Below are 16,794 nucleotides of genomic sequence, written 5' to 3'. Positions count from 1 at the left end.
TTCTGTTTCGTTGACCTTGAGAAGAAGTCTCTAAATAATAACTCATTTAAAATCATAATATCTGATTCATTTATTTTATTTTTATAGATGATTCTGAATTGGATTTAAATGGAAATTTAATGGATTCTTATTCTAATTCTTCTGCCAGTTCACTCAGCTGTAGTGGGACTGCCAACCCATTTGGTGGGTGCCCAACTCCCGGTTGCAAAGGCTACGGGCATATCAAAGGACCTCGTTATTTTTCCCATCAGCGCATTTCGGGATGCCCATATGCTGATAGTAATCTTAAGAAAGATGCTATTAGAGCACACGAACGTCTAAGTTCAACTAATATATTAACGTCCAGTTCTCCTTTTTCTGTTGATTCAGAAAACCCCGATTCTAGTGCTACAATGGCCTCGGTTTCTGCTTACAATCCTCCTAATCGTAACTCAGGTCAACGTCTTTCTCCGGATTCTACTGTCAAAAGTGAATTCTCTTCAAATAACACACCCACTGTTGTTACATCTTATTCTCTCATAGCATGTCCATATTTAGATACCAAAGTTCCAGACTCTGTATCAGGTAATTCAGTTACACTGCAATTTTCTATTGCGGATAGCGTTGTCACAACTTCACCTGGTTTTTCACCTGTGATAAGCAACCTCCATTCAACCAGTAGCCCAGCTGTTTCTGTCCAGAGTTCACTCCCAAATGAATCCCCTCAATCTAATGTGTTGCCTTTAAACTTAACACTTGAAAAGTTGCCTGGTTTCTCACCTAAAGAAGTGCCTTTAAGAACTGAAATTTCAAACTCCTTTTCTCCAGCAATCGCTATTGGGTAGGTTATTTTTTCCTGATGATTTGTTCGTTTTTCGCGTAATCTTTTAACACTGTTCTATCTCATGCTTCTCATCCTTTTTTGAACTCTTAACCCATTACTTAAAAAGGGACTGATGAGATATCTGAATTTTTATTATTTTGCATCTCTCACTCAAAGATTACGAAGTTTTGCTTCACTGGTCTAATTTACATATGAAATCCTATACTAAAAAGTTGTCAGTTTATTTAAACATAGACGTGGTTGATGTAATAGAAAGCTTACTACATACTTTCTTAATTACATTGTTTCTAGTAATTAATAGTCTATTATTGTCCCAATAATTTGAAGTCACCTTCATGATCAGTTGTCAAGTAAAAGATTATCCATCGCCAACTGACCAATAGAATTTTGCCTTTTGTATCTTGTATCTACATTTCTAACGATCCTTTGTTATCAACTTCCATCCATAGCGTCAAAAGTACTCTGGAGTTATATTTGGGTGCTGTGTTTATATTGGGCAACAGAAAAATCATTTTCCTGCGCTTTCCACTTTGTTTAATAATTCGCAAGTTCAGCTTCTACTCATGAAAAATCTGGGTAGCACTAACACTCAGATCGTTAATGTTTTCCGCTTTATTTTCCGTATAAAGATTATGAAGATTAAAATATCAACCAAATCGAAATGTTTTACATTCATTTCAGTGTGAATAATTTTTTGTCAACTAATTACACATAATAAAGCAGGTGATGCATTAAACCAAGATTTTGTGTATATTCTGAACATATTTTAGCTTATGTATCTGCAGCGATGTGATTGCCTGACATCTTATAATAAATCCTTTCTTTAAATAAGTGAATTATTCCAATTTAGTACACTTTATTGATAGCGTTTCAAAATAAATTATTTTAAACCTGTTCTTGAAGAATGTTTTGTCAATCGTTATTGACCCTGATAATTTAGCTCGTGTGTTTTTAATGTAGTCACAAAACATCACAATTGTTTTCTATTTTTCTGTATTCTCTTCTCAACATAAACTCATAATGTAAATCCCGGTTATTTTATTCCTCAGAACAATGTAAATCTAGTGGAGTTTCATTATACTTACCTAATTCATAATGTAAATCATCGTCGTTAATTTTCTTTGTTTTGAGTACATTCATTTAACATATGAGTTGACTGACTCATGAATAATTCTCTTAAACTTATTGAATTACGATTGTTCATCGAGTTATGTATTTACCAAATCGTACGATTTTTTACATGCATAAAATGTTGATAAAAGTCTGTCTTCAAATAATATCGTATACATTTGTCTTCGTAATCGTCTTTCAAGTACCGAGATTGATTTGCTATATGGCTTACGTATGTGACAATATTTATCAGTTATATCTCTAGTGAAATTTAAAACTTGAGGACCAAATGTTTGTGTTCGGTTTTCTCAAACCTTTTGGCTCATACTTATTGATGTCTTTACTGGATCATGTTTGGTTGTTTTTATTGGATATTTTCTGTACTTTTAGAAAGTATACTTTCCTCATTTTAAAATTTACGTCAATGCAACAAACGACTGAATCCATTGGAACATTGTATTCTTTTTGATCATTTTTATCTAATACTATGAATGTCAAATATTATGTAGGCAAGATAACTGTATTCTTCGTCACTATCAATCGTACAAATAGATTTTAGAGTATGGTTTTATTCACTTTTTCTCACACAATTTTTACTAGTCTGTTATGCCGCTTCTCATGCAATGCTCTTCTAGAGTATATATATATATATATAAGGGAAAGAGCAAGTTTTTCATTAGCTCAACACTTTCTTACTCAATCAAAATTATCCTCAAACGAAACACTTTCGCTTTATGACTACAGAATTTTTCAAACACTTCATCTATTCAACATTTTGCAATTTAATAGTCCTTGTACTCTGCACGAAATCGATAGCCTAAAGGCTTAAGATAGCAGTTATTATTGAATGTGGATACTGTATAGCAGTACGATTTACGTATCTGTTTCGTCCTATTTATGATTTGTCAGCTGGATATTCCTTCAACTTAGTGTCTTCCTCTTCAATCTAACAGTCCAAGCGTCAGTGTGAGGATCAAGAATACGATCCCGGTACATCCAACTGACGAGTGCTAGATATTGCCAAACACACATTCTAGATTCCATTACTAACCACTATCAAATATCAATTGAAACTTGTAAATGGACGGCAATATCGAGACCATCTACTTAGGATACTGATATGAAACTGATCAATTGCAGTCCGTAACATCAACCAGATAACGGTAATCCTTACAAATAATAATTATTATAGTACAGAAGTAAACTTAGTTTGATGAATATTGTATAGAGTATATAAGAGTGTAACTCCCTTTGTTTCCAAACGCGATTATAATTTTCCCAGTTGACAAACAGTATTTTTCCATAAGATACTGGGTTACAGAGGATAAGTAAAGTATGCTTTGATGCCACTGTGTTTCAGAAAAATACAGCATAATATGTTTTGTGTGAGCGTCAGTGCTACTTCGCCGTCAAAAAACGAATATGAAATTAAGTATACAAATAAATGCATGCCATCTTATTGAGAATGACATCTGAAATTAGTCTACCTTTCTGATGCATGATAATCACCGAAACATAAATTACTCTCCATAATATAGTTGTTGGTTGCTATCTTTATCTTGCACAAACAGGGAATGTACCATAAAGGGACTGGGATTGTTTTTCTGGTCATGGGTGTGAGACAGTCATAAGATTGCCATTCTTCGGTCAGAGTCACCAGACGAATGTTTACTAAATAGACGGGGTCGTTCTTTATGGTGAGTTATTTGATCTCATCCTCCTGATTGTTTCATCTAATATGTTAGCAGTAGGCGAGTAAATGTTTTGAACTGTTGCCTGTTGAATAACTTTTCGTGTTGAACTAATCTCTTTGTATAAGTCACCATGAATGAATAAACTTAGTCGGTTTTTACTTACTGCTACAAAGGAGACAATGGATAATTTCCCACGCCTAAAATAGTTGTGTGACTTTTTAATGTTAACAGCAGCAGTATTCAAACTCTTTTTATGTGTTGTGAGAAACCTGTGGTTTTGTTTTCGTGGATTATTTCTGAGAATTCTTGTACATGACTCCAACGTATTTAGGGTTCACATTTCACTCAAATTACTTTTCACTTTGCAAGCTGAATAATCCAACTTTGATTTCTGTATTTATTATGTATATGTTGTGCGTCATAATCGTATGAGTTTTCCAGCCAGTAGTAGAATAGTCAATAATAAATATTGGTCACTTCAACGTATGTTTGCTATGTGATAACTGTAAGATAGTTACCTGTGTCTCAATCAACGGTCGTTTCAATAACACAGTATGTACGTGAACTTTTATCGTATTATAACCATGAACCAAGAAGGGTTGTTTATTGCTCTATAGTGAGTTCATTTTTGTTTGATAGTTTTACTATTAAGTGGTTGTCTTCGAATTCTTTTTTAATGCATCAGACAACACAGTAAATCGTTTGCCAGACTTCTCTGTTTTTTTCGTATCTCGTTTGTGAGTGGAAACTTTTTCCTCATTTTCTCGCTTCAATGTTTAATGTGGGGAATTTCAATGAGAATGATATTCTTAACACAATGACTGGCCATTTTCATTTGTACATTTTCCTTCATTTTCTACATCTGGACATTGGAAGCTGGTCTTCATATTTTAACCTGGTCATGTATGGACTCTTCATTCACCATGATTTCTTTCCCAAAAAGTATATTCTACTGTTAACTAATAAAAAGTCGAAAATCCATATTCTCGATAATTACGACAATCACTTTAATATTCATTTATGATTATTGTGCTATTGCTTTACTTGTTAATTGTTTCTGTGTCTGAGTTCAATGTTCAATACCATTTATTTTAAATTAAAGGTTTTCTGATGTAGTTTAAATATTCAGAACATATCGAAATAATGCAGTCGCACTTTTTTGTTTCAGTATACGTATCTAACCCCATAGTTGGTATTCATTTTTATAATATATCTCTTCCGCTAATTTCCTTTTTGTAGTTAATTAATTGTCAAATAAAATATCCCTGTTAAATTTCTATTCACGTTAATGTTAATAGCCTGTTTGATTGTACTAGGCTTGTTGAGAAGTAAGTAAAATATTTGCCCACCATCTTAACTTAATTTGGCTTCATCTAACTGTGTTGTCGATAAATTTTCTTGCCAGACTATGTTTTTGTTAGTTCTCAGGATGTTTACATTTATACATTGCTTTCCGGTACTGTGCATAAATAAACATGACCCTCACTTTTCCTTTTTCAAAATTCTTAATATTAGTGCCGTGCCTCAATGTGAAAACTCAAATTTATCTTCTGAAATCGCAGCCAATGTAATAGTCTTATCAAATGAATCCTCTATTAATGTTGCGTCTTCAAGCACAAAATCAAACATGAATTCTAATGACTCAGTTAGACCACAGAAATTAAGCAAATTAGAACCTAACCCGGACAGCGTGTCTCCTTCCAACCTTCTGTCTCATACTGCTGACCAATCTGATGAATATACAAAGAATCTTGGCATATCCCCTATACCTATTAAACGTAAACGAGGTCGGCCTAGGAAATACACTTCTGTACATGTTCTCCATCCATCCTTACAACAGTCACGTCCTGTTCATTTCACTTCCTTGACATCTCTACCACAATCATATACTACGTCTACTGGACGACACTCATATCCAGCTAGTGTATCAACTCAACATCATACTCTTTCATCTGCTGCAGTTCCGATTTCTTCGTTATCGATTACATCTACATTGTCACTTTGTAGCAGTATGAATGTAACTACCAGTTCTCACCCACCAACGGATTGTCAAAGTGATAGTTACCTCCCCCATAATATGGAATCTAATAACCTCAAAAACATCGATGTACTTAAGTCTGTCACATGCAGTTCAGAACCAAGTCCCGCTGACAGTGTTTTAACTAATGCTTGCATCAATACTAACATGGGTTACATGGATGTAGACCGCTTAAGATCATCTTCTGGTTATGAAATTCCTGGGCAGCACACTTCTACCTTAGCTGCAATAAATGATCCGACTACGGGCTATCCTATACATGCCAGGTTGACTCAAGAAATCACTCCTGTTGACCTGTGTTCTAATCGCACTCAGCACCTAACGGTTATGAATACCTCAGGTATGATCATCAACGCTAGTAACAGTCTTCCTCCTCAATCTTTGATCGAGACATCAAATACTGGATGGTATCCTGATGTGACTAACGGGTCATTCATGCCTCCTATATGTCCTAATCCTGTCTTATCTTCTCCATTCTATATTGATACAGCAAGGTCATCATGTCTATTACCATCTTTTGATCTATCCTCTTCAAGTTATATAAATGCTACCGTCAGTAGCTTGAATAATCCCTCGTTGAGGGACTTTGATTTAATGGGTCGTTTATTACCACAGGCAGGGGCGGCTATCCGTGCAGCCAAAGTTGCTGGCCTTCCTGGACCTCACTCGTGGAATCCAAATGTTGTAGCTAATTTTATTTCTACACTGCCAGGATGCAAGCAATTCGCTTGTAAATTCATTGAAAATGTAAGTCAAATACTTTTTTTACTTGATTTCTGGTTATTGACTCATCTTTCATTTTATTTCATGTAATCAATATCACTACCAAGATTCTACTCAGCTCGTTGTTTAGATTTATCAAATTTGTTTCTTTGAACGATCATTTCGGAATATTTATTGTACCGCAGTTATGAATAGAAAATCGTCAATATTTTTTTGAATTATTTGATATGCGTCGTCTCCGTAGACAACAAGTTTGCAAAAAATACTGTGGTTCATTTTAGATTTTGGTACTTACAATGTTATTAGAAAGACTCTTATTTTTACTCAGGTCAATCAATTCATCATCTTTTTTCTTCTATAAAATGCAAAGCCTTATTCAGCAGATGTTGAGAAGCGACGTAGACTTAGTAGTTATAAGTCATACAAATGAGAAATTTCAGTTATCTTTCTTTTTGTTGCTGTTGACCGTCTAAACTGGAAAATTTAAAAGCTGTGTTACTGCTTTGATTCGCAGCAGATTAGTGGGAAAAATTAAACTAAAAGGTGAAGATTGCCAACATTGCCTTGGGGATAAAAATAAAAAAGAGATAGTGGGAACAATCTTCACCATTTGAAATAAAATCCAAACTAGGTGTGTTTGTTTTGTCATAATCAATTTATTATTGCTTCAAATAGTATTGTTCTTCATGAATTCTTTGTCTTGCAGTTAACTTACTATACCTTAACAATGTTCTTGTAAAATGATGAAGCTTTTTTCCAGTGCTTTAGACCTTTGGCCATACTGATTCTGTCGCAAGTTCTAATTTCTGTCTAATTTAGTTCAAGTCGCTATGTGGTTTTTCCATCAATTAGCCATGGTTTAAAACCTAATCCACAAAGATGTAATTGATTACTGAGTTACATTGGTCTCATAAAAGTAGAAATAATAGTAGTGTAATTCATTCTCCACGTTCATATACTCGGCTGCCGAAACTTGAAGTAGATAGTATGGGTTTGGAATCAATGACCTATTGATTAGAAGCCGAGTCCCACATAAGTTAATTCTCTTAATTTCTCTTTTGTTTGAGACTAAACAGACTTATCGTACATACTTCTCCAGCGTGTACCTGAGAACTGGTTGATGCTTTCTAGATCTCTAGTGTGTAATGAGTTAAAAGCCAACAATAAGTATATTTCTAACATCAGTGAGTGACTCGAATCGTTAGTGACTTTTTGAAATTAAGTCACTAATTTTAGTGATAGACAATTATATATTGCCCTTTGTCAACTATTTTTTGATTTAACCGATTATCGATTTTTTCATAAGCGTAGTAGTATGTTGTGGGTTTGAAGGGTAATTTGTTTCCATAGAGGAGATATATCGCAGCAATTTCGAAGCAAAAAGCAATTTTTGAATTAATTATATTAAAATAGGCATTTCATATTCCTTTTATTGATAAGTTGGGTGTTTCCCGTTTTTAGAAACTAGCCTCACACCAGACTTTTCTTACATAAACTTTCCAATCTTTGACAATTACATTCGCTCTTTTTACTAGAGTGATGAAATGAAGTGATCTCTCAGTTCGTTCTCTGCCGAAATGTGATGGGAGGTGATTAAAAAATAATCATGAGGATGTGGTTCATACTGTTTGTTTACTAGATTCCGCTTAAATTGGCTTACAATACCATGCTAATTTAGATGTAATAGATATCGTTCTCAGAAGCTAATACGCAAAGATTTTCTTGGTTTTTAGTTGTTCCTTCTTTAAAATTTATTTTTTCAAGTATGATGTGTGCAAAAACGAGTTCTTATTTTACTTCAGTGTGCTTTGTTCTTTTACCTTTTGATTAGAAAATCACATTTCTATTAACGTGGTTAGTTTTCTAACTTTTCATTTCTCTAACAAAAGTCTACTGATTTCGCTTTATAAATATGATAATCATTTCACTGTGGTCACAATGCTCTACCTTTATTCGTGTAATCAAGCAGATTTACCATAGATAATTTGTGGAACGGATTGAATTCAGGACTGGTGGTACGTTAACTTCTACATCTAGTCCTCATTGTCTTCCCATCTTCACTTTCATTGTCATCATCCGTCACTCACATTTTCCAATCCGCAATAAGTGTTGGTCATCAGTCGAGTTTAATGTTTGCTGTAAAATGTATACTCATTTCTTATCATCATGCATTGACATAGTTTACGACATCAGTCTTAACATTTTTATTCAGTAGTCTTAAATACGCTATGTACCACAATATTTTTTTTAGAGTCTAAATATTTCAGTTACGTATATTTGTGTGATAGTTTTTCTGTTTGTTACTGTCGGAAAACAACTCTATGTACTAATAACAGAGAGAGTGATTACATATTTGTTAGTAACTAGTAGTAAAATCCAGGTCTTGTCGACTAGATGTACTCGTTGTGTTCAAATCTCAATCAAAACACTTTCCTTTGCTGAAGTGTTCAGTGAAAAGTTGTAACTTGTGGGAAATATGCTATCTGGATTATATTGCTAAGTGTTTGATCCTGATGCCAACGTAATCAATGTTCAAGCATCCATTTAATAATTTCCAAGTTTCTTAATTAATTCGGTCTTGCTAATCAACTACTAAAGAGTACAAATACTTATGATAATGAAAGTTTGTAGTTTCAAAATATTTATAGATAAAGCCTCTTTTCTTTCCAATTACTGTACGGGATTTTTAGATGAAAAATATATTGAGTCTTCCACGGTAAGAATTGTTTTGTTCTTTAGCTTGATCGTCAATCTAAGTGACTGGAAATGAAGAAGGCAGCAGCGATAGATAACACTTAACAGTTACATAGACTCATCAAACAACATAGAGATACTTATCTATAATTTCCCATAACTTTATTCCATTAGTCGAGAGATCTTACGGTAGTCTGTTATTTTAAGACGTACTATTATGGGGCACATAAACCTTCTACAGCCTCTTTGCTCGGACACTGTTAATCAAATTGAAAATTGTGGCTATTTTTTGAACTGACTCTGTCAAGTGGTATTCATCAAGACAACCTATCTCATTTCTGTTTGGTTTTTTTGTAGATATTTCCCAGTAGTGCTTTCTTTATCTGACTTTTTAGGGACTAACTTCCTGTCAGAAAATTCATTTGTCGATCTGGAATACACAAATGGAATCCTCTTGTTTCGTAAAGACTGACAAATACAGAGTCTTCTATTCACTTTAAGTAACAACGAAAGCATGTTTTGAATCCGTTTCTCACCCTTCATGTGCTAAATATTTATCCAACATTGGTCTGTGTCTAGTTTAACGGTAGGGAGTGGAGAAGTGAAACGCGTTGATCGCTCTACTGATACTAGATGGAAAGGCTCATTCTATTTATGAGACTACGTTCCTTCATCGACGGGTTTGGCTATGACATTCAATATGAATGCCTTACCTCTGCTTAACCCGACATTTAATCATTGGCTTACAAAGAAGTAGGTTGAAGAAACTGGGAATGGTCAGATCAAGGTGTGACATCAATCCAATTAAACAGACGGTTGGTGTAATGGAACCAGTTATAAAGTCAGAATACTGAGTAAACTCTAGCTTCACCAAAGGTATACAATAAATAATAATTGTTACTCCTGCCAATTTTATTACAAGCACTAGATGTACAATTGAATAAAACCAATGTTAAAACACTAGTGTTATGTTATAGCAAAATAGATATATTTTTTAGTTTTACGAGACATTTCACCAGTAAAATCCACACTTACATCTTTAGATCTGCTACTACCTATTTCTTACAGCATCAACTTGATTTGCAGTTACAGACTCGACCACCCATGTCATCTTTCCATTTGTTCGTTGTTTAATTAAGGTGTCCCACTATATATAACATCTGATTGTTTTTAGGTTTTAGATCTCTAACAGTCTCTCACCCCTGTTTGAGTGCTCATCTCACTTTGCATAAGCTATCGAGAATGGGAGGGTTTTGCAGCATTAAATCGCATTAGCATCAGCGACCCGTGTACACTACCCTTTTAAGTATATCAACCGTTCTTCATTGGTTGAGGCATCCGACAGAGCTACTTCTAGTTCCCTTAAAAAAACTGGTAATCAACAGTGTCCTCCATTAATACATTTAGTTACATGTTCTGGAAGTCCTGTTAAGCTGCTGGATTTGACGTGATTCCAACATCACAGTCATCAAATAGTCTGAGAATACAGGAGTTGATATATAATCGAACAAAAATTTCACTGTGTTATAGGGGAACGTTTTTTCACATAATTAAGTATCCATATATTCTGGTACTCTTAGAATATTAAAGCCCATACTTACCATGTTATTCTCATTGCTTTTTTAGGAAATAGATGGAGCTGCTTTATTGTGCCTTGAACAACACGATCTGATGCATATATTAGGTATGAAACTGGGTCCTGCTGTAAAAGTATCTACTGCTATTCAAGCTTTACGTAAAAGCCTACTTGCAACGCCAATTTCAGAACTTGGTCCAGAGCATGCAAATGCTGTCGCTGCAGCTGTATCATGTTTTACTAACAGTTTGTCGTCACAGGTTGGTATCGGTTCATCTGTTACTAGTGATTCGCAATCTGTAGTGAACGGTTCCAGTGTAGACACTTCATCATCTAATACCGGGTGAAGCTATTCGTATAACACTAGTTCACTGTCGTTCAGTGATCAAAATGCACCCTCTCCTACATTCCTACACTTGTTGTTTGTTGAAAATTCATCCTAAACTTGTTTCACAAAGGGAAGAACGATAAAGAATTGACCGTTTCATATTTTTACTTTGGGCTTTCGGTTTTTTTGCCTTTTCCACTGTTTATGTATCGTCTGCCTGTAAATGGTAGTAGTCCAATTATATCTCAGTCGATGTGTGTATGCTTAGTTTCACAAGAACCGTAATTCAGAATCATCTTCCTAGTTGATATTATTATTAATAATATTATTATTGCTATTGTCATTAGCGATTGAATTTCGCCATATTTACAATAGTGCCTTACAGTATAAAACCAACTGTGAAAATCTGCAGTTCGGATTCTGAAATAAATATATTTTGTCTAAAATTTCCCTTGATATATACATATATATTTTCCATTATGGGTTGCATACCGCAAAGTAAGAATCTTGTTTATCAATCTTTTCTATTGGGTAACTTATCATCTATTGTTTTGATATCATGACTAAAGATTGGATTTCATTTAATATTTTGTATAATTAATAATCCAACGTTTAACGTTGTACAATACTTTTTATGATCAACTACATCACTGTTCTTGTTAGTGTTATTATGATATTACCATTAAATTTGCTAATTGACTTCGTAGAACAAATCTGGCCTATTTTTAAATAACCCCTAGTAGTGTTTTTATTGACTATTTAGTGAATTTAAAAATTTCTGTAGTTGGATTTTGTGTACGAATATGTATCTTAGTGACCACTACTTTGAATGAATGTATTCTTGCTAAATTATGATTGAATCTGTGACTTACGACACGTAGTTACGTGCAAGTGATTGTAAACAAAATGTATGTTATTTCGTACAATTTTTTATTGACGTTTTTTCTTAGTCATGATTGTTGGCTCTTTGACTTCTGGATAGAACTCCCCTCTATTTGCGGCGTTTTTTAGTCACCCACTTTTTTCTATCCTGAATAAAAAATGTTCAAGATATTCCAGAGAATTAACTAGACCCAAAAGTAGAATGTTGAAATATATTCATGCAATTACTCAGGCCAGCGTATTTATGCATTCCTTTTGATTCTTTTGACATCTATGCAGGAAATAACGAGTGCACACTCTTCAAAATCTTTGTACCTGAAATACTTGTTCCTCATCCTATTACTATTATAACAATATCCCTTCCGAACAAGTAGCAATTTCTTCTCGATGATGTTTATCAAGTTTATTTACAAATATGGATCTTCTGAACCATACAAATGATGTTTTGATAATAAATGTTCGCTTTGGAATATGTTTCTTCTGAATTGTACTGGCGTTTATCACCTGAATTTTTTAAATTAAGAATATTAAGACAAGTTACAAATTTATAATCTTCAACAAGGCATATAGAATTGCATCAACCAAAGTCACACTTCAGATCGACTGATCGAACAAAAATTAATGAAAATACGAACAAAATATTAAAGATAACGTAAATACTATTGGTAAACTAAACTCAATATATAGTTCTAATACTTTGAATGAGATCATTGTATGAAATTCCACCTTGATATGGAAGTTAGTCTTGCATATCGTGATAGCCAAGTCTATCCATATTGGCTAGAACATTCCTTTTTTTAATCTCCAACCACCCCAGCCAGTTCGGTTGGAGAGCGGTAAGTTTTCACTAGCTAAGACTATAGGATCTTATGCTATTGATGTATACTCTCTCCGAAACACTCGTACAGAATCCTATTATGGTCATCCGCTTGACTTCACCTAACCAATATGGAGAGAGAAACAAATCATAACATTCGTTCATCTGGCGACGCAACATCAATTACTCAGGACTACACCGGTGTAGTTATGGCACTAAATTTGAAGTCAAGACAAGCACTTAACAAGATTTCTGTTGATAATCTCTTATATTCTATTGATCTCATAGGCACAGCAAGAACTCGAAAAGATCAGAACGCACTTCTGTCTCTTCGTCAACCGCAGATGGGTTGAAATAAAACATAAGTATTACAAGGAACTTCTTAGACTTCAAAAAGACGGGCTCGGATTTAGTAGACAATTTCAACGTCAAAGTCGGTAGTCTACTTCAAATTGAAAAATACTTGAGTGGATCATACGGCGTTACACTCCAGATAATGGTAACAGTGTGTTGAAACTATATTCAGTTAACTATACACGATCCCTGAACCATAGGTTCACGAAATTCAGTTTACTGTTACCTGTCGCAACCACTTACTTCAGTGTGGTTGTCTGAATATCTCATCTTTAAAGAAATTGGGAGGTAAACATCTGATTGTGTTCTCACGTGTTGTATTGTTTCGTAAGTAGGTTATAGTACATTGTCTAATCTAATTCTCAGTATTTTATTGGCTTTTGGTGGCTGCTACAACCTCCTTGGCTTGTTAACCTGATTATGCAAGAATGAAAAGATTTGAGAGAAAATCCCCATACACTCCATATTGAGTAGTGTAGATCAACGATGATTTAGGCGTACGAATTACGTTATTCACTCACACACTTTTGATGAGGTTGATTTATCAAAATATATTACCCGTCAAATAACTTTGTGGGTACTCTAGGCATGATTACATTACTAATTTCATTTACAGATATCTTGTTAGTTATTATAATCAGTTTCTTATAAGCCTTTGGTTATCACGTTCTTTCAAACCCTTAGTTGTTTGGAGCACTTCTAATAAGTTGTGTTTATAATATATGTTTGTTGTTATTTTCAAGATCATCAGGTATCTGGCAATCAAGTAGATATAACCACAAACAGAGCTTTAATGCATTTGTTGGTCACACAATTGTAGTTTACCCGTCAGCTGCCTCGTCACTTCCTGTTTCATCTTCTCCATATCCTTCGATCTTTAAGATCTTGCCTCCACAATATAATTACAAGAATAGGGGATAATTACCGCCAAAGAATTGTAAAATATTTATAGTAGACAGTAGTGGATTGTTGCGGGTTAACAGTCATGTACCGATTTAGTCAACCAAAATCAATACGGGGCATGGCACAACTGTGCGTTTCCATCGGTTGCCATACCGCCTCGACACAGCAAGATGAAACTAACATCAAGAGTCTAAATAATAGTAGTTTCAACGTTAGTGCGTAGTAGCTAAACATAGACACCCTACCAAGTTCGGATTGATTTAATATAGTAGGCGTCTAAGTATAATTTAATTACCAGCCCTCCTATCTATATCCACAACTAAAAACAGGAGCCCACTTTACGTATTTATTGGACAGGTAACGTGTTCTTGGGCGTCTTTTCACTGTATTGAAAATAATTAGATGTTGCCACTTCAAAGATTCTATGAAATAGTGTCAGGTGATACGCAGTAGTTTTTTTCTGGTTTTCTCATTCAGTGTTATACATCCCATTGTCTGGATCCTACGTTTGTTAGTAAATTTGTTGTTTCGTGGTTAGATGATGAAAGTCGTGAGGGAAACAGCGAAATTAGCTGCTGCATTAGTGATTAAAGTCAGGACGAGTTCTTTTATACTGTTATGTCAAAGTTTTTCCACAGCCTGAGGACATTTCTTGGACAATTCAACTTTTTGCGTGTAAAGATATGACATTCTAATACTGCACATTCGTACTTCTCCTCATTAGTATATTTTTCAGGTTTCTTAAAAATGTCTACAAGCTAGTTTGTGATTGGCTGATAACTTATATTCTATAGATTTCAAGATCACTTTCAAATTATCATTAGGAACTAAACAATTACAACAGCTTGGATACGATTAGCAATAAACCAATCGCTCCTAATAGAAATCGGCCATCTTGATTCCGATCATTTTCTCTCGTATTATCACTTGCAAAATGTCCGTTTTTATGTTCAAAGCCTGTGCTGATGGCTAGGATTTATCAAGTGGCAACCAAATTGGTTTTGTGCTTTTAATTTCTATGTCAACTCTTACATATTAAGGTGCGTATATTTTTCTGCATATAAATGAAAAATATTGCTTCAGAACTGGTCTGCTTCGGCCCCTGAATTAGTTATATGAAGTAAAGTAGCTGAGCGGACCGACCATTTCACCTATTTTGAAGGTCTCACCAGCTCTAGTGGGTTGGAGTTTGGCGAGATCATGGCACGAATTCAGGAAACCCGATTAACCATTGCCAGCTTGGATCATTTGTGGCGTAGGCGAGATATCCGTTTGCAAACCAAAAACGAGTATACTGACATCAGTTCACTTGGTTCTACCTTATGACTGTGAGACATGACCTTTGAAACCAAAGAATAATCGTAGATAACAAGTATTTGACCATAGGTGTCCTCGAAACACTGCCTGTTTATATTGGGACCATTGAATGAGTAATGCTGAGGTTAGATGCAGAGCACTAAGTAATAATAGCAAGCTGGTTTGGATATATGTTGCATTTGCCTAGCCACCGCCCACACCGACGTTTTGTGGTTAGGAGACTAGAAGAAAGGTAGGGGAAGGCAAACCACGACGTGTCATCAGTTCACTAAGTTTCTGACTTTTTCTAAATCGTGTACGAAGGTGCAGATTACCCAGTTGGTATCCGGTTAATAATCATGACCAATGGTTAATGAGATGGATGAGGTGCATTCTGTCTTTGTCTTTATTTAAATCCGGAGTCCCAAAATGTGCCGATACTTCTAGTTTTCTTTCTCCGTGCCTAATGTTTTGTACAACAATCAGTGCTTTTACCAATTCTGCTTTTCTTGGATTTATCTTGATCACGTATCTCACTATGCTAGTGGTGACTTCAGCCAATGCACATATGTATCAGGTTCTACGTAGCTTGTGACTGACCGACTACTCGTGTTTTCGAAGGGCATTTCCTTAGACTCATCTGACTGTTGTGATTCCCAAATCAAACTGAACCGTGGTTTCTGTGTAGCTGACATTTAAAGCAATAGTGTCGAGTGTTAAAACAGACTGCATAGTTATCAGTAGTTACGTTTTTATGATTGAAATGTGTGGATTATTGTCACTTTTATTTCCTGATGCGTAAGGCGAAATTTAACGGGGTTTCGATAACTTGCAGTGATTTTACAGATTATGGTAGTAAATTGAGGGGCTATAAAGTGTCCCACCGCCTATTTTTCCGAAGCATTGTTAAGTTATATTAAAACAATTAAATTTAACTTATTGAGATTGTTTGTTTTCTGTTAAGTAAGAAATTTACATAACATAAAGGGTTAACAGTTGTCACACTTTTCTTATTGTCAACATGGGATTCATTTTCATGTAGTTCACCTTTTGGTTAGATATCTGGAAGTTTTCACGTGCTACTTCCTTATGTTATTCAAAAATTCTGATTGACATACGAGATAACTTTTAAGTTAGTTATTAACTGTCTAACAAAAATTTCGTCGTGCGCAATGATTTGCAGTGTCGTTCATAAGATAGAACTAACAGGTAATCTGATCGTTCTGATTGATGATTTCAGTGTCGATTCAAATTCTCACATTTAAATAATGTTAATTTTCACACGCTACATACTCTATATAATAGAAGAAAAATAATGGATTTTAGGGGTTGAGTAACTTAATCATTTACTACTACTAGTCTGTTGTTAACGTTGAAGCCAAATCTCTGTAAATCACTTCATAGACATTTGAATATTCTTCAGGAAAGCCAAGTCGTCGCGAACATTCTATTTGTTTAGTAATTCCGAATAGACCCAGTATATCGGTTGGAATTAAGGGTGAGATATCGTCGACTGAGAATTATTTGAATCTTAAAGTACTTATCAAAAATAACGA

The 16,794-nt window shown here is 34.7% G+C and overlaps 1 protein-coding gene across 3 annotated transcripts in view; it reads left to right on the top strand.

The window, feature by feature from the left end:
• L3MBTL4_1 (Lethal(3)malignant brain tumor-like protein 4) overlaps positions 1 to 16,359 on the top strand; it is a 34,919-nt gene extending 18,560 nt beyond the window's left edge. For 2 of the 3 annotated variants that reach the window (XM_051211335.1, XM_051211334.1), the window contains exons 8-10: positions 88 to 820; positions 5,143 to 6,412; positions 10,709 to 12,338. In XM_051211335.1, the coding sequence (XP_051071382.1) occupies positions 88 to 820; positions 5,143 to 6,412; positions 10,709 to 11,005 (2,300 nt within the window). In that variant the 3' untranslated portion in view covers positions 11,006 to 12,338. Of the gene's footprint in view, positions 1 to 87 lie in introns of all 3 variants that reach the window. The other variant, XM_051211333.1, reaches the window with a different exon arrangement.
• The last annotated feature ends 435 nt before the right edge of the window (positions 16,360 to 16,794 follow it).

The sequence above is a fragment of the Schistosoma haematobium genome, chromosome ZW (genome assembly GCF_000699445.3).
Source record: "Schistosoma haematobium chromosome ZW, whole genome shotgun sequence".
Classification (NCBI taxonomy): Eukaryota; Metazoa; Platyhelminthes; class Trematoda; order Strigeidida; family Schistosomatidae; genus Schistosoma; species Schistosoma haematobium.
The sequence above is the reverse complement of the archived record's forward strand: the minus strand, read 5'-3'. Positions and strand labels throughout refer to the sequence as shown.